Below are 19,409 nucleotides of genomic sequence, written 5' to 3' on the forward strand. Positions count from 1 at the left end.
TAGCTCCTGGAAAATAGCTAGCTCAGGCACTTCCTCCAGTAGGTCGAAATCACATTATTGGTATCCTCTGCTGCCACATAAAATCACTGCACCACTCACTCACATTTAGTATTTTTTTTTTCAAATATCGAAAAAGTGGTTTGCTTACGTAGGACTTTTGAGAAGCGCAGAGGAGGGCACTTATTTTTTGGTATTATTTAGTATTATTTGGTATTAAGTATTTAGTATTATTTAGTATTTAGTATTTAGTACTTAGCATTATTTAGTATTTAGTATTATTCATTATTTCCTTTTATTATAACGTAATACTTTCAGCCATCTTACTTATAATTTTATATTTTCGCTTTGAATGCCAGCTAGAACAATAGAAATAGAATAGAGTTAATAAGGTATAATTATTAAATAAAATATAAGATTGTTTTTTGTTAATACATTAGAAACATGAAAACGCAACAGCCTGTGCCCGACCTTTTCCTTGGGTGTTCCCATTTACCCTTCATTTCATTTTCAACAAACACCCGCGTGCTGAGACACCCGGTGTTTAGCGGGTGCACTTAGAGTGCCGGTGGCTTGCTGCAGTTCTCTGGTGTGGTTTCCAGTTGCTGCAGACACAGGTGGCACATACGTCTGTAGATGATGAGCTCGGGTGGGGGAATCGGTGGCAGACCATTGCATCTGCGCTCGAAGCCCTTCTGCTTATAGTTCACATAGAGTAACCGCCGCCTGTGCGAAGTTTTCGGCAAACAGCCGATCAGCAGAAAGTCCAAGGACACCCTCCATTCACCAGCTATCGAGTTAAGGGCAACGACGAAGATGACGAACGAGGCGAGCAGGCGGAACACATCGAAGATATCGCCACGCAGGAACAGAGTGCGCACTCCGGCCGGACAGCGAAAGATCCAGGAGCCCCACTGACCTCGTCCCAATGCGAGCAAGAGCTCCTCGATGATGCCCAGGAAGGAGTGCCACAGCTGGCCATCGAGCCAGTGCACCAGCTGGAGCAGCAGCATCACCTCGCACAGCAGCATCAGGATGCGGACGGGATGACGACACCGTCGCACCCAAAGCGGACGGTACTGCAAGATGGCCAGGAGGAGACCGCATCCAAAGTAGACACCCGCCCAGCGTTCGTTGTCGCCAACCGTTGCAGAGGTGTACTTAGCGTAGGGATCCAGTGGCGATATGATGGCATAGGTCAAGGGACGCCAGCGATTCCAGCGGAACAGCACGGCAATGGCCAGGATCAGCCAGCTCTCGTAGAGATCGCGTTGCATCTCAAACGACATGCTGCGTTTATTCTTTCGATACATCTTGGGATTTTCAGGGAGTAATTTCGGTTATGTAAAGGTGTAAAACGTAGACAATACTGAGTCCCAAGGTGTCGACTACTTTGATTGGCCTTCCACAAGTTTGGTTCTATTACTTTTTAGGACTTGGCATAACTACTGTCTCATGGCATGATTATTGATTAGGTTAGGTTCACCTTAAACAGTTCGCATAAATGAGGCAACAACTGAAGCATCTGTAGTGGCACAGCCAAGTGTTTAGCATCGCTCTCTTTTTGTCTTCTATCTCCTTCTCCCTTGCTCGCATTCTAAACACACTCTCTAGCACACACACACACACACGTGCCCGAGGCCTAATGGTTGCCACAGTGGAATATATACATTAATTACCCATTTAAAAATATATAAGATCGGAACTTTGGTTATACCAACTACACATTAAATGCGTATTATTCAAGGCATATCCTTTATCCTTTGAAAACATTCTTGTATTATGGCTTACTTTATTTTCAGCTAATATTCTTAGAAATGCAAAGTAGTGAGGCAAAGAGCCCCCGCTGAATTATATTGCTTAGCGTGCAGTCCCATGAAGATAAGAAAAATAATTATATCTATGTATTTTTCTAATTACTGCGTTTTCCTGTTTCTCTCTCACTATCTGCCACTCGCTGCGGGCGCTGTCTCCAAGGTGTCTGCCAACTAGACACCGTGCCCCACCGTGACACCACCCCACCTGCCACACACACCCACACCCATACACACGCACACTCATACAAGCAACCCCCCCTCTTGTCACCCGGCCGAAGTAAACAGCATTCGAGGGTAGTGTAAACAATCATTGACCTCGTTCATATTTCTTGGAGCGCTCGCTCATTTGCCTTTGGCCCGAGTCCCAGACGTTGACTCTGCCTGGTCGCAATTAAAATTGTTGTTTAGCTAGTTGCCCCGTGGACGGCGTCGCCCCCTGGTCACCCCGTCATCCTGCTCCCATTCCCATTCGCATTCGCATTTCGTGGGGGGAAAACAGAATCATTCGGCAGGCGGCATTTGGGTACCAATTAGCCGCCGAGAAAAGAGGCAAAAATCAGATTCCATTGCGATTTCTCCGCCCCGGCAAATGATGATGAGCATAAAGCACAAAGGCAAGAAGCCAGAAGGAATCAGGCATCAGGAATCAGGAATCAGCAGCTGAAAGCAGCACACAGCCCCAAAAGAGCCAAATCACGATAGGCTCACGATGGCAAAGACACAGAAAAGTGAAACAATCAGGATCCAGTTAATAGGGAGAAGCCGAACTTGGCCATACGCTTTAATGGCCGATTCGTTTTAATGGCCATGTTGAGTTTGCAGCACTTAAGTTTCGATAACTATTATCCACTAGAAGTGCCAACTTTCATATTGAGCTTTTATACTAGTTGCTTAGTGGGGATAAAAATGATTTATTAAATTCCAATCTGCAAGCGGATTTTGGTAGTAGAGTATGTACGTAGTTTATAAGAAATATTAAGTTCACTAGAAAGTATTATTTGGCATTTGGATAACAATGGTTGCTTTATAAACTTAACAAATAAAAGTTAAAATATTGGTTACCTTTTGTATATCATACAATAAGAGGAATTAGGTTTGACATCAAATGGTTAAATAAGTTAAATTGAGATATAGATATATCCGGTTTTATATGAACAAATCAACTTTGGAATAAATATACTATTATTTGAATGCGCTAATAATAATTATTCTTTTGTTGGTCTGCATATGAAATATGGCTTTCCTGCTAGATCTGCCAGCTAAGCGACTCCTTTTGCCCAAAGAGCATCAAACTTTGCCCAACGATGGTGAACCGAGAGGCAAGTTTAAGCGTCTTGTTTGCAGCCAGGCCATATTCCACATCCCACATCCCAAATTCCTTGGCCTGAGCTTGAGCTTGAGCCCATGGCCCGTGGCTGGTGGCCCGTGGCTTGTGGCCCAATATCGAGGCAGGCAATCAAGGATAACGCGCATTATCCCGAGGCCCACATATGGAGGCAACCGCCAAGGGTCAGAGGGTTGGAAATTGGTATTTGGCATTTTGTTGTATACATATGAACGACGCCAGCATAGCGCTGGTTTAGCATTTTTATGTGTCCCGACCCCTCAATCACTCTCCTCCGTCTCCTCCGCCTTCTTGCCCCGGCCTACAGAGACATTATGTAGTTGGCTTTATCGCAAACGATTTGCCAAACACAATATGACGTCGGCCAGGACTCAGCACCCAGATCCCCAGTTTCCCAGTTCCACAGTTTCCCAGTTCCCCCAGTTTCCCCAGTTTCCACCGTTTTCCCAGTTCCACAGCACCCAAGATCCGAGTCCCAAGACCGCGACCGAGAACCAACCGAGGAGCAAGTCAATGGCAATGACAATGGCATGGACCACAGAACCACACACACATTAGGGCACATGTGCCATAGTTGGCAGGCGACCAAAATGTCCGAGGCAAGAGCGCTATAGTTTTGCATGGATTGTAGAATATGTAGAATATGATTCGCTATATAACGCAATTTATATGTTTAATTCATGCTCTTAACTGTTTGATAAGACACCCAAATAACTAATAAAATATGTATAAAACCAGATTAGAAACCCAACTTTTGGACTGCTCTACTTTGACAGTAACATCTGCATATTTTATATATCTATTTAATTTATCTTTATTTTATATATCTATTGCACTTTTCCACCTGTTAAGTAGCTACAAAGAAGTTAAGTACCTTGAAGTTTATCAGTGCCTGCAAATATGGCCAATTGTTTTCAACGACCTCAAAATGATAATTAATTTGCAGGTCTTGTCTTGGATTTTATGTCTTATATTATGGTTATTTTTATACATTTCCCCCCTCTCTGCTCAACCTGAAAAGCATTTCTTTGTCGCCTGTCGCCTTGCTTAATATGAATTTTTCCCACACACAGTGGCCATTTTTTTTTATATTCCCAACTGTTTTTGTTGTAGTCAATGGAGCGGCGATGGAGGCTTTTGTTTACTTGACGCTGCTGACTTTTTAGGGTCCTTCCACCGTTTATATGGCGCATAAAATTAATAATAACAACAAATGGCGCGGATGGGAGTTGTGTTGCCAAGTTGCTTGTTAAACAAAAAGAAGAAGCTTAAAGAGCTGCCTTTAAATTGGGATAGTTTCTTGAGTGATGGAGGATTACGCACCTCCAGTTCCACTCCACTCATCAATGGCAGCTGAGTTTTTAATATTTTGACAGTGTGCCAAATCAGTTGCAACTCGCTCACTCGCATCCTTACTCAAATATCAAGCATACGCCACGTTAGCCAGTGCTCCTCGCATTTCTGTCTGCCTCCTTTCGTTACGTTACGTTTCGTCTCATCTCGTCTCGTCCCTTCTCCCTTTTACAGCTTAGTCGGATGCTGGCGCCGGCATTTGGTGAAGTGTCTGGAAGCTGTCGCCTCTGGCCGGGATCGGGCATGGGAATGGGCATGGGCATGGGCATGGGTAAGTGGGCATGGGCATGGGCAAGGGCATGAGCATGGACTTGGGTAGATGGCCTCCAGTCGAGCACCCGTTCACACGACACTCGAAGTGTTCCGAGCCACTCCATCGCCACCTCCTTCTCCTTAGGTTCTTGTTTGTTCCTGTTTTTGCCACTTGGGGGAAGTGCGTCTATTAATTTTCATATCGCCAGCATTTCTCAATACGCAAGCCACCCCGCGCAGTTCCTTTGGCTCATTTTTCGGCTTATGAGGCACTTCCTCGTAAATTTACCCTGGCACACACACCCACACACACACTCGTCGAATTAAATAATTATGCGCCTAATTATTTGTGGGCGTTGGGGGTTCGCGCTGGGTTTTGTGCACAAGTTGGGGAAAATGTTTAATTGTTTTTTAATTTGTATTTAAATGTGGCAAGCACTGAGCCAGCTAATAGACATCTGCGGCGCGTCTGGAACGAATTCTTTTGGGGTGAGCTACTCCAAGTTCCCGCTGGAGATTGATTCCCCACCAGACGGATATGGCTGGCGGCGTCAGCTGGCATTTTCCTTGTCTCACTCTCTCCGCCTCACTGATTTCCCCCCTCCTGTTTTTCCGAGTCCCCCCCTGCCACGGTTTGCTGCCACACTTTCTCTGCGTGTGTGTGCATAATTTCCATTCGAGATTTATGCACTTCGCTCTGCAATTGGTTGCTTCTCCATTGTTTTTTTTTTTTTTGTTTTATGTGGCCGCTGATTAGCATAGTGTTTGCTGCACGCATTCGAATGCAAGTGCTTTGAATTTGCTTAGCCTTAGCACTTAAGCGCCCGGATTTTCCACTAAAATTTCTCTAATGCCTGCGTGGCTCACTACTCACTGCTCTCTGTTTTTTTTTTCGTATTATTTCCGGCAAACTTTAAGGGGGAGAATTCATGGAATTTGCTGGGCTTAACTTCTTCTGCTGCTGCTGCTGCTGCTGCTTGGCTCATTAGCTTATTTAACTAAACTGGCCAGCAATGCTGACCCTGGGGAGGCATTCGCCCAACCGAAAATTGCATTTGCCCGGCTCCGGACGACTAATGCAAAACTTATTATCCGCTTGTGCTGGCTTACGTGCCGCAAGCTCCTTGCAAATAATTCGCTCCTTTTTCGTCCTGTCTCCTCGACCACTCAACCCACTCAACCAGACCAGCCAGGGCTCATCTGCTTCATTCCTTGGCATCGCTGCCTCGGTTTTATCATGCAACGCCTGCGGCATTCGCCAAAAACTGCACACAAAATTCTCGTCGGCTTCAACTTGGCCTGGCTCCACCTACTGACACCGCCCCCAACCCTTGAGCCTCCCTGGTCCCCAGAGCCTGGGCCCCAAAAAACCCTAAAACCGTAAAACCCTAACCATGTGCAGTGCGCTCACTAATTACGACAAGGTCGGTGCACTAATTAACAATGGCTTTGAGGCAGTTAAACGATATGACGCTCAGGCATGGCGAGGGGGGTGGTGGGGTGGAAAACGCCCGGGAGGTTAGTGGAAATCGACTTTGCATCACCAACAGCAACAGCAACAGCAACAGCAACAATAACAGCAACTACAATAACGTCAGTGGGGCAAAGTGCTCAGCGGCCCACGCGGCGTATGATAAATATTGTTGTTTCCCATCCGCACTGATAAGCGAAATGGAGGAGAGGTGGAATGCCACCTGAGCACACCGCGTATGATATATTACCCGGATGATTTCCCCATCAAACTGGTTGCAAGTGGAATTATGACGCCTGGCAATTGAAATGGCCATTTGAGCTGCCATATATCACAGTCACTTGGCATAAGTATTTCCAAAATAATTGCAATTACTAACTTTTTCTAACTGATAGGCTCTAAAATCCAGCTGCATTTTGAACTGCATACTTAAAGACCTAAAATAACCATATCGTTTTAAAAAAGCAATTATGATTAAAGTAGATTAATAGACAGATTTTTGTTCAAGAATTACATGTACTCTTATTATTTTATGCCTCAATTTAGTACAAACAACTGCAAAGAATTGAACAACAGCATTTGCATAATTATTTTTTGCATAAACTTCTTGATTTCGGGCAGCAATCTCCTTCGCCGTGTTTTCCTTTTTCGACCTCTTTAACCGACAACAACAATTTCCCACGCTGCTTAGACGAGCGATTTTTTGTTGTTTTTCGCCGTGGGCGGTCAGGTGTTGCGGTGGGTGGGCGTGGCGTTGGCGTTGGCGTGAACATTGTTGATTTAATGCGATTAGATTAGATGAGATTCTTTTTTGTTTGTGATACGATACGATTTTTCCTGGCGCCAAAAACTCACTTGTGTCCGTTGGCCGCGAGGAAAAGCTTCGCCGCAGCACGAGCTTTCGGTGTCGCAGAAGGAAAGCTCGTGTGGTGAGTTGTGGGAGTGAGAGGGCAATAGCGTGGGAGCGAGAGGCAGCCACTCTGGCGTGGGAGTTAATGCTCGTAATGTCGAATTACTGGCGTTCCCCGTTCCGCATTTATACTCCTGTATATTTATATATTTTTTTTTAAGCCGCTGCCTTTTCTTGTCAGACTCACGCACACTGCGTCACTCACACACTCGCACACACACACTCGCACACACACACACTTGCACAGACACACGTGCACACATGGCTATGTGGCACATATTAATGCGCTAATATTACGCATACGGCACGTTGCCCCCATTTCGGCTGCATGGATTCGCTGGCAGTAGGGCTTCCTGCACAGGTGCGCGCAACTGAATACAAATGCAAATTGAAATTAATAAATTGCATTACATAATTAAAGAATGCCAGAAGAGAGTGAAAAGCAGCGCATAATTAAATCAGAATCAAAGTTTGTCCAGTAATGGTAATTAAGTGCATTAGCGGACAAATGCGAAAGGAGATGAACGCAAATGTATTCTACAAGGAGCAATTTAAATGCTATCCCATCTCATGATCAGATTTCGCCTGTCAGCTGCCCCAGGCCGCTCACCAATTTTGACGGCAATCTCTTCAGCAGGATCTCAAGGCCCCCGGGCATTGTTGTTGTGCTTGTTGTTGTTGTTGGGACGCCCAGCTCCTTCGTGAGGATTTCCCAGTAGTGTGACCAGAGTGCGAGTGCCTGAAGGCAGGCGGGAAAAAAAATATTACCCAGAGCCAGAGGCTGTGCCACTTGATGCCATTAAAATAAGCCACGAATTTATTTATTTATTTAAACTACTTGAGCGATATCTGTGTTGGCTTAGCTGCGCTGCCTTCGCCGCCATCCTTCTGCCCATCCTCCACCCATCGCCGTATCACCGCTCACAGCCTCTTGGCTTCCGGCTGCTGCCTATGATGATTGCGTTTCTGCAGAAAGCTCTCAGGGATTACGGGGGAGTTGGAAGTGGAAGTGGTAAGGAGTGAAGGAGTGGGAGTGCCGTGGCTAGGCATGGCAATGGAACCACGAGGACGCGCCTCGTTTAACTTCGTCGGCGGCTCGTATCAGCAAGGACATTCGACCTACTGTTGATTGCGCTCCGCTCCGAACCGAAGCTTTTCAGTTGATTTTCAGACCGTGCCACGAACGGAACGAAAAGCCGAGTCCGGAGCCGGAGCCATCCGAGTCCTCTAGTCCGCATCCGTATCCGTATCCGCATTCGCATCCGCATCCGTGTCCGTATCCGTAACCCGAGTCCAAGAGTTCCGCCCACCCAAAACAAGAACAACAAAAATAAAAAAACAACAGCCGGAGTCGCCGCATCCGCCTCTTTTAATATTTTTTTTTTCTGTTCTCGTTGTTATTGTTTACTGTTGTTGCAGCGCTAATAAATGTAAAAAACACACAAAAAAAAAATATAAGAAGAGGAAAACAAAAACAAACAAAAAGGCAAACCGCAGACGAGCGGGGTAAAAGGCAAGAAATCTGCTCGGAATGTAAGACAAATTGTGGAAAATATTTTCAGCGTTAGCAATGTGTGTTTATTTGGTTTTGGTCTTTTGGTATTTTGGTCTGGTGTAAAGGGCTTAAGCCAGGCAAATATTGCTCAGCCAAGTGTGAGGCTTTTGCCAGTTGATGTCCTGTCAAAGAGCTCCTTTATTGATAAAGCCACACCAACACAAACACAATGGGCCAGCACACACACACACACTCACGTATGCACACGTACATACACACACACATACATACACTGGAAGAGTCGAGTCTGACAACTTAACGACTTACTTAGCCAAAGAACCCAAAAAAAAAGGGGGAGCAAAAAAAATCCTGAAAAGGTACGAGGACATAGAATAACATGACCCCCGAAAAAGTGTTGAACGGGGAGGGGGGAGGGAGGGAGGGGGCTTGGCCTAATAGACTGCCCAAGCAGCCCATAAAAGGGTAACTGAGAGCCACACACACCCACACGAAAACACATTGTAACTGCCATTCCGCCCACTTTCTCGCCCACCTCCACACCTCTAACTCCAGTGAAAATTTATTCAAATTTTGTTTTCACTTTCCGCCTGCCCGAAATGCGTATACCCTACATCAACTCTCTGTCAGCCGGACACTTTGACATAGGTTTACTATCAGTATATAGAATACTTGTTTATACTGAAGATTATGAAAGTTATTATCTCTTATCTTTAGCCTAAAGGCAATTTGTATCGATGGGTATTCAAAGATTTATACATGGTATTTTAAGCACTGTAAATGGTTTATATTTCATAGGTATTTTTATATTAATATCAAGCTCAGTATGGGTAACTTAAGCGCATATCTTATGTTTAATGATCCATTATAATCTTTAACTGGCTTGTTAAAAATATTTGTTGATCTATTTTTCACGTGCAATATTGGCGATCTATATATACAATTATTTTTATACACCATTTACTTATGAATTACCCTTTCGAGGGTATCACATATTCGTAACTCTCCAAGGACTCCTGCCATTCTACATTGCTCTCTGCTGTCCAAAGGATGCTTCTTCTTTATCCCTCTGTTGCGCTTTGACGCGCCAGACGACGTCAGCGAATCCAGCCAACCCCCTACACCCCCACCCCCCACTCCCCCCTACAAAAAAGTATACCCACGCCCCTGCTAGCCTGCCACCCCCTTTGCTTTTCTGCCGCCTTCGCCTGTTCGCGTGGCTTACGAAATTGAATGAAAATAATCAAATCAAAATGAAAGAGGTTATGTAAATTTCGCTCACGTGTGTGTGTGTGTGTGTGTGTACGTGAGTGTGTGTGCTGGTACCGAACCTGCAGTCACTACTCAAAAATATCTCAAAACTGGCGGCTGCGCACCCCTCTTCCCCTGGACCTTGGAGTACGGACCACGGTCACCAGATCCAGGTTTTCATACAACCTGAGCGGTGATTATGTGCTGGCATTTGGTGATTCACTGATGAAAACGTAATGAATGAAACTTCAGGGGAGTGTGTCTGTGTGTATTTATGGCCCATCCCGTTACGCTCCTTTCGACCGAAAGTAACTTTTATTACCAATTCGTTGCTCCGCTTTCTCCGCCGCCATTTGCATAATACACACAGGGCCAAGTTAATAGCCAGACACATGAGAACCAAGAATCCAGCCAAACTTTCGAGCTACCAAAACATGGGGTTGCCAGCTTATCTGCTGCAGATAAAGCGAGTTGGGGTGCTAAAATTACAGTGATAAGATATAAGATGGTGGTGGTGGCTTAGTTACGCAGGTGACTAATGGAATTGCCAGGGACATTGGACAGCAGTTTGGTTATGCCATTGCAGCGATAAGAAAACCAGCTGACGAATGAATCTTCAATCAAATACAAAGGACCGCAATCACTGGACGCTTTTTTCCAGTTTTTCTTTTCGTTTTCTTTTATATTTTTTTCTTTGCATTTTTGCGACAATTTGCAATTTCTAACGCAACCGAAAAACTTGGTAAAAACTGGTACAGCAAAGCTGGCACTTCCTTCGTTTCGACAAAACTTTTCGCACGAGTCTTTGGCTGGCTGCCCGAAAATTGCAATTCCTGGATTTGCGGAGCAACGAAAAGGGGATGAAGCTAGTAGCTACACTCCAGCTGGCGTGAATAATTGTTTGCTTAAAAATTCCATTAAAAGGCGAAATAAACCAAGACGTGTCTGCCGCACAAGGAGCGCCACTCGAATTGAGGCATCCCCAAATGTGGTCAACACAATCATTAATGAAGGGTTTGCAGGCGGCATTGTTTAGAGCCTAATTTATTAGGCCAACTTATCGCCTGGACTGGGTGGAAAATTATGATTTTGTTCGGGCAACCAGAAGGCGAAAGTTTCACAGGACTCAGGACGCACGAAAATTGAGTATTCACTGGGGAATTGCTAATTTATGGGCTCCGAAACTCGGTGTAGTGAGTGAGTGGGGCACTCACACCCACTTCCATTCAGAAGTTCGACCTGTTACTGAACGGGCTATTCAAGTCATTGACTAATTTACTTATCTCAAGTTTGATCGAGTTTGGTCGCCCTGCCCAGGCAATTAAAGTTGGAAGCAACGCCTTTTGTCTCCGTTTCACGGCCCTAAACTGGGCGAAAATACTAAACAAATTAGCATTAGAGCTCGTTGCTGTGTCTTTGCAAACTTGTTTACAACTCGTTTGGCAATTATTCAATTCAATGGCAACGCCGATGGCCATTTTATATAATTTTCTGCTACGTTTGCGGGGGGTGTGAAAGTTGCCACGCCAAATGGCTAAATGCATTTAGAGCTGGCCGGAAATCGCGTAATGCCCCTTCGGACAGTCAGGTGGACTCGCAATCGGAATGGGAATCAGGAGCGGGAGCAAAGTTGGACCTAGAATCAAATTCAGAATCGGAATCAGAATCGGAATCAGAATCAGAGCCGGAGAATCAGAGAGCCATGACTGACACTGAGACAAGGCAGAAGGCAGAAAGCAGAAGGCCAAGGCGAAGGCGCCTTAAAGTATGCTCAATTTTCTTTCCTTTCAATTTCCGACTCTGACAGACACAGACATGGACTGGAACATGGACATAAACGTGAACGTGAACGTGAACGTGGGACTTGGACTTGGATATGGCCCAGCCGAGGGACGACGACGATGACGAGACAGACGCCCCAAGCAGTTGGCACAAACAACTTCCGACTTGGACTGGGCTAAAGCTGCAGGAATTCGGAGAAGGTGATGGGTATGGGTATGGAGAAAGGGTTTCCGGCACGGCGGGTGAAAGGACATGCAGACAAACAGCCAGCCAGGCAGCTAGGCAGCCAGGCAACCAGACGGACGGCCAGCCAGGACACTCAAAGGGACACGGTGGTGGACTCGAATGTGGATGTGGCACTGGACACGTCGCTGGGTCTCCACGTTCGTTAGCAGTTGCATCACCATCGTGTGACCCCTGAACTGTGCACCCTGCAACCAGCCAGCCAAGCCTGCCACATTTGCCCTTTTCAGCCCGAATTGCTTTCTTTTCATGCTTTTTTCGCTAGTAACTCCTGGGCATTGCCTAAAATGTCTCCCCAAATGATCTTCAAGGGGGGAATCAATTTTCCAATCTCCTATTCATGAGCTGTCCTATCAGCTTATAATTTTTTAATTCATTTCCCTCGCTGGCGGCGTTCTCTTTTTGGCAGAAAATGCTATAATGGATAATGGCATATTTTTTAAATTGCCATGGGATAGCCCATATAAATGCTTTGATTATTAATAGTGATAAGTGATAGTGACTTTTCGGTGGTTTAAGAATAGAAATGATTATGTTTAGTGCCTGATGATATTCATAAGCCATTTATGGTTACATTAAATTTGTAAATTGTAATCGATTTGTGGTGCCCGAAATATGTTTTCCCTGGCGCATATTCAAGTTTTCTTGAATATTTATCCATTTATTCCGCTTCAGTTGTAATGCCATTGTGCTGCATTTGTAAGCTGGCTCTGTTCAATAATTTATGTCGGTTTCGGGCTCTGTTTAATTTTCCGTTTTGCCATGTGCCATCAGTCCAGCTCGTCCTGCGTCCTGTGTTCTGTGTCTCGTGTCCTGCTTCCTTCGCCCAGTGCTACTGATCCCCTTACCATTTCTCCTACTGTCAGCAGTTAACTTTGGGAACATCCGTCGAGAATTGTTGTCGTCGTCGTCGTTGTGGCCTGTCCACACGTTGACTTTGCTGTGGATTGCAGATGGAGCTGGATGATGGGAGCTGGGAAGCTGGGAAGCTGGGAAGCTGGGAACTGTGAGCTGGGAGCTCCATCAAAAAAGTTGCCTCGGCTGTCGGGGCCATTTTCTTTGCCGGCTTCCGCCATGGCCATCAAAATTTGTCCGCAACTCGTAAAATGAAATATGAAAATGGCACAGACAGATCTTTTACGATTGCCTTATGCAAGTTTCTGTATAATTTGTCATGATTTCTTAGAGGTCTCCGCGTGCCTAATTATGGATACTGGTTTTGGGTTTTGGGCTTTAGCTTTCGGGTCATAAATTATTATTATAGCGCACACGTGAGCTGCTTTTGGTTGTGGGTTTTGTCCTGGTCGAAATTTCAGCATTGCCTTCATTGGCAATTCAAAGTCAATTAAAATCTCACGCAATTTGCTTGTCAAGTGGCAACAAAGAATTAAAAAACTTTCTTCCCTGCTCACGGACCCATTGAATGGGATGGGGCTGGGAATGGGGGAATGGGGGAAAGGGGGAAAGTGGGAAAACTTGCCAGGGAAATTATTAAAATTTTAATTACGCAACTCTACGGGGGAAACTTGTAGACATCGCTCTGTCGTCGCTGCCATTGTCGTCATGGTTGACGTTACACAAACCTGCAAAAGGTTAAGCAAACAGGGGGCTTGCTGTGATTCAAGGGTCGAACACTTGGTACCCAGTACTTGCTAAATTTGGCAAAAAAAACTGGACTATTTTTTAAATATTTCTGTGTTGCATGATGAGCTAGCGTTCCAGCTATCTTTTCTTAGATATTGAATGAATGGTAAATATAATCTGCTTTTGTGGGACTATTGAATATAAAACTTGAAGAATTACTAAGATGACATGCATGTATAACTTTGAATGAGTTTAAAATGAAAACCTTTAAGAAAGTGGAAAACATCCTTCTTGCATTAAACATTAAATTAAAATAATTCATTTAACATTTTCACACATTGTCGTAGCTGCAAGATAGAATTATATCTTGCAGATAAAATAAATTCAAACATATCCTCGAATGAATACCAATTCCTACCATTTTGTGTGACCATTTTACATAAATTGCGGACATTGCATTTGGTATAGGAAACGATATTGCCAAAATGAAGTGCTATTTCGGTCTATGGAAATGAGGAATTTGCTTGAAATTGGCCGAAATTGTAGGCGAACGGAACGGACCGACAGGGCCAAGTTCATACCCGTGCCGTAGGTTTCGGCTCAACTGAGTTTAGTTGAGTCGACTGTCGGATGACGCACTGGCGCAAGGCTCGCAGGTGGCGGAGGGGGAGGGAGGGGCTGAAGGACCCGAAGGACGAAACACCCAGCCACCCACTCATTGTGCTGCGGCTGCTGTTGTCGTTGCGGTTGTTCTTTGCCTTGTTTTCGGTGATGTTCGAGGGGGGTGATGGTAGGTGGATGGTGGATGGGTGGCTGGTTGGCTGGGAGTCCTTTTGGCCAGGCCCATACACAAAAAGCCAGCGCTGACGTGCTTAAATATCAAAGTACCCTTCGTTGCAGGTGGAGGCACCGATGAGCGATGCCTTCGCCTTTGCCTTCGCCTTGACAGCGTTCAGTTTTCGGGTGACTATCTCTAATCTAATGCCGCTACTTGTGCTTGTACTTGCAGATCGAACTGAGACCGATTTGGGATAAGACACGCTCCCCCAATTACCTGTCACTGACCACCCCACTTGGCCAGTTAGCTCAGGAATCAGCAGCAGCCTGAAAAGTTGAAGCATCGTCATCGCAAACAGGGCGAACCTTCACCATGGGCAAGAAGAACTCAAAATTGAAGCAGGACACCATCGATCGGCTGACAACAGACACATACTGTAAGTATCCAAACATCTTCATCGCCATGTATCTCCGTGGTATCTGTATGTACATATTTCCATTTGGTTGCCACAAATCACGGCTGGGTGCGTTGCCAGCCTTGAACTCCACCACGGAATGAGTTGCCTCAAAGCCTTTTTGGCAGCTCCCGGTAATGTGCCATGCCCACTGCACCACGGCACGACCATCATATATCAGTGGCGAAGTTCTCACAGTGCTCGCATTTCTGGGCTAAAGCGCAATCCTTTCAACTGCTCATTTGGCCCGCAACTGGCCATTCATTATTTCTGGGATTTCTGGGATTTGGTCAGCAAATTCCATTTCACTTAGCTGTGGATGGCCGACAAATCCTTAATGGTTAACGCTGTGGAAATGTTCAAATAGTTCTTTAAAATTAACATATTTGGTTAATAATTTAGGAGGTTTATGTTAATTGGTTAAACTCAAGTTAAATATGATTATACTAACACACTATTAATACATTATGTAAATGCTGAAAGTGCCGCGGTTTAAATGAGGAATGTTTTAATTTATATGACTGAGGTTAATTAAATAGCAATAGCTTTCCGGGCAAAGCACATTTCTCAGCTTTAAGATGTGGCAGGGCACACGGTGAACTTGTAATTTGTTTAGTTGCCACAAAATGTTGCAAAATTGGTTGGTTGCAAACCATTTTCGACGTTGGTCGTTGAACACTTTTCGATTCCGATGCATTTTTTTTTCCTTTTTATGCAGGGTATGGCCCCTCAAGGCTTGTGTTCCATTTAATTTTTTATGTAATTTCTCTTGGACATCCGCATGCGTGTGCATGTGTGTGTAGTGTGTGTGTGTGTCTATGTGTACGTGTGTGTGAAGAGCCCACCGAGCGACGTAGCATACAGTTTTATATTTTCTAATAGTTGCACATGCCAGAGCAGAGAACTGCAAGAGTGGCATTTTTTGCCACCCTGATCACACTCAACAATTTTGAGTGCGGGTGCCACTCACACCGGTTTTCGTGGGTACATACAAACACCCGCTCAAAATATTCGGGTGTCTGCAAACACCCTGGTGCCTGCGCACCCGAATCAATGCGGCACCCTACGTCGCGGGTACCGATCACACTTGCCACTCATAACGAAGGGTAGAGAAGGCAAACATGCAGAAAAAGGCAAGTGCCTTTTTCTCGGAAACACCCGGGTGTCTGGCAAAACACCCGGGTGTTTTGGTAAACACCCGGGTGTTTTGGTGAACACCCGGGTGTCTGGTAGACATTCGAGTGCCTGTGGTAGGTAACATACGAAAAAGAAAAGTACAGTAAGTACTGAAAAACGAAATATATTACGCCCAAAATCTGTAGATTTATGCATTCTTTTTACAGAAATTTCACCAACACGAAATAGACATTTCTTTTTTATATCTTATATTACTTGCTTTGTTAAAATTTTTAATATTTAATTCCCATATTTAATTTTGTATGTATAATTTTTCTTTTTAAAGTGATAAAAAAAAGCAATAGAAATAGAATTGTCTTAATTAAGTACAAATATTATTTAATAATATATATAATATATTATAATATATATATTATATTATTTAATAATACATAAGTTTGTTTTCTGTTAAGACATTAGATACATCAAAACGCAAAAACATGTGCACGACCTTTTCCTTGGGTATTTCCATTCACCCTAAATTTTTTGGACCGTGTCTCGCTTCCACCCATACAATTTTTATGCATACAGAAAAGTACCTGCGGCCGATCCTTGCTTGCGCGTCACCCACCCTAAACTTCTTTGCACAGCAGACACCCGGGTGTTTTTGTGCAAGTACAAAAAACACCCTGGTGGCAAAACACCCGGGTGTTTGTCATTGCTAAATTTAGGGTGTCTCCAAACACCCGGGTGCGGAGACTCCCGGTGTTTAGCGGGTACACTTAGGGTGCCGGTGGCTTGCTGCAGTTCTCTGTGCCAGAGCGCCCTGAGGGGCCAACAACGACTACATATGTATGCACGTGTGTATGTGTGTGTACCATGTCGTCCTGGCGCGAGTCCTGCAATGGAGGTTTCTTCATTGGAGGCTCCTCCATTGGCCCATTGCGCTTCGATTGCAGTTTAAGCGCTTGGCTATATGAGCTTTAAGAGTTTTTTATTGTTTATTGCCTCAAGTGCCCCCATAAGTAGGCAATACTTTTTGCCGCCATTCTTTTCTCCATTCCTTTTATGCGATACGACTCGACTCGACTCGATTCGACTCGACTGCCATATGTGAGTTTAGAGCGGCAACCTTTTATGCGCTGCGCTTAAAGTCGTCTCATGGCATTTTGATATTATGCGATATTTTATTGAACGGCTTAGTTTTCGATTAGCGGTCAGTTGAGTGCATATTTTATGCCCATAAATTGCCGAGCAACGCAGCGTTTTCCCAAAACAGTCATTTAGCTGTTTGGCGGTTCATTAGTGTGGCTTGTGTGTTATAAATGTGCGCACGAATTAAATAATACATCTAATTTATATGCAATGAAATTGGCAGACTAATGGTCTGCATGTAAATAAACTTATTTACCCATTCGCCATATTCGCTGAACTTTACTCACACTTAAGACCACATTTTGATTACACAGACATAAAACTCCTAATTGAAGGTAGGGAATGAGACAGAAAAGGGGCAAACGCTATAAGGACGCATTAGAGTGCAATAGTTGAGTGAATGGCGGGCGGAAGAATAACAAGTTGAAATGTGTGCAACATTTGATTACTTTTCGCCGCCCCTTAGCTCGCCACATGGCTTCCCATTTATGTAGCCCGTTCTTCAATCGTTCTTCACCCCTTCCTTACCCTCGCTGCACCCCTCTCCTTTAGCCCTTATTTTTCACCCCTCACACATGGCTTTCATGTCAATTTCTGTTTGTTTTACGCTTCGACAAACAGTCGCAGTATGGGGCGCTATGGCGCAATGGCGGTATGACGGTATGGCGGGACTTGGGGCCAAATCGCTTATAAAACTAAAATGCGAGACCCTTGCCAAGGGACATGGGTAAATGGACCCCCAGACCTCCAGACCCCCTTCTCAATCCCCACACCCATGGCTTACGACACGTTGCAGCAATGTCATATTGCAATAGCATTCGGAACCACATTCATTTGGCTTTGGCACATGCATTTCGCTATGCAAACAGACAGAGCATCGCAGTCGCTTGCTGTCGAGGATTGCAAAAAGCTGCTATGTCCTGTGGCGCCAACCACAGCAATCTCATGCCCATGCCCATGCCCATGCCCATGCCCATGCCCATTCCACATCCGCCCTGTTGGCACCTCCCAGCTGATTTCGCACGCATTGGCTGGCACTCAAAATTCACTTCAATGTTGAAATTATTATTGCACTTGTTGTGCTCCCTGTACCCAGTTACCAGTTCCCAGTTCCCAGCACCCAGCAACCAGTTCCCTTCTGCAGATTGGTTGAGGGAGCACTCAGCTTGTCCTGACATTTTGTCTGGCATTTAGCAGTGGAAATCAAATGTGTACAAGCAACAAGCACAGCTGAACATAACACAACGGAGCAGCAAGAGCATACACTTGGCGAAAAAGGACCAAACCTACCAAAGGTCCTGAATTTGCTGTTTACGATTTGCAAGGAATCTAAATCTATGGTTTGGTGTTTCCCATAAACATACCCAACAAATGTTACGTTTTAGGGGACTGACTATTAATTTTAATTGCCAGATGTCATGTTTAAAATGCAAATAGTATGGCAGGTTTTGTTGAGTGTAAGGGAAAAAATCAGAAGACGATCGAAGGGTTGTGGAAATGGGCTGATAGCCAGTCTGCATTTCCCGTCTGGTTGGTCCTTTTAGCCCGGGCCCACTGTTGTGCACACATGTTGTGTATAATTTACTAATGGCGCCGGCATTGGGCAACCTATCACCCTATCACCCAACCATCCTCTCATCCCCTCATCCTCAGCCCCTTCACCCGACCACGCAGACCAGCAAACTAACTGACAGAGGGGCCCTTTGCATCAGTCGTCCATTCATTGAATCAGTTATTCGATTCAGCACTGCTCAGTTCCATTCTGTTACTGCCATTCACAGGCTGCTGCTGCTCGTTTATAGACGCAAATTGATAGAGCAACAAACAGAAAGCGATTCGCCAGGGAAACGGCCAGCGGTGAAGCAAAGTTGGTAGTGTGGGGGTGCCTCCTTCAACGGGGCATATTGCCCCGTATAACGACATTCGAAAATTCCCAATCGATGGGAAATTATGATGTGCTTTGAGTCAACTTTAGCTGGCAGCGATGTTGCAGTGTTGCAGTCTTTCAGCATTGCAGGAACAATGAGTGTGGGGGGGTATCGAATGCAAACTCAAACTTAATCATGGCAATGCATCGAATCAATGGAAACTGAGCTGAACAGCAGGCCATTATAATCGTAGAAGAGAGCCAGCCCAATTAGGCGCAAATTGCAAAAGGGTTTTCGAAATAAGGCCTAAAAGTTAGCAGCGATATATGCTTCTTAATTGGTAACTTTTAACTAGGAACTAGGAACATGTGAGATGGCTTAGGATATCACTAGAGTTTTAACATCTTTATTCACTAATTTCTTAATAATATAATATGTATAATAATGCAATGAAAACGAATGTCTTTACTCGAAACTAATATAATGCTTAATTGTAGAAATAAAACTAAACCAATATAAT

General features: G+C 44.7%; 2 protein-coding genes across 3 annotated transcripts in view; one reads left to right on the forward strand and one right to left on the reverse strand.

The window, feature by feature from the left end:
• LOC120455180 (frequenin-1-like) overlaps positions 1 to 19,409 on the forward strand; it is a 29,879-nt gene that overhangs the window by 1,340 nt on the left and 9,130 nt on the right. Inside the window, exons 1-2 of one of the 2 annotated variants that reach the window (XM_039641115.1) lie at positions 8,594 to 8,678; positions 14,528 to 14,732. In XM_039641115.1, the coding sequence (XP_039497049.1) occupies positions 14,669 to 14,732 (64 nt within the window). In that variant the 5' untranslated portion in view covers positions 8,594 to 8,678; positions 14,528 to 14,668. Of the gene's footprint in view, positions 1 to 8,593; positions 8,679 to 14,527; positions 14,733 to 19,409 lie in introns of those variants that run through there. The other variant, XM_039641114.2, reaches the window with a different exon arrangement.
• On the reverse strand, positions 377 to 1,381 carry LOC120455179. The gene has a single exon (XM_039641113.1). The coding sequence runs from the start codon at positions 1,308 to 1,310 to the stop codon at positions 555 to 557; it is 756 nt and encodes a 251-aa protein (XP_039497047.1). The 5' UTR covers positions 1,311 to 1,381; the 3' UTR covers positions 377 to 554.

This window comes from Drosophila santomea, chromosome X, assembly GCF_016746245.2.
Source record: "Drosophila santomea strain STO CAGO 1482 chromosome X, Prin_Dsan_1.1, whole genome shotgun sequence".
NCBI lineage: Eukaryota > Metazoa > Arthropoda > Insecta > Diptera > Drosophilidae > Drosophila > Drosophila santomea.

Coding starts and splice junctions, on each gene's coding strand:
- LOC120455179 (XM_039641113.1), bottom strand. CDS start 1,310: ATGTATCGAAAGAATAAACGCAGCATGTCGTTTGAGATGCAACGCGAT.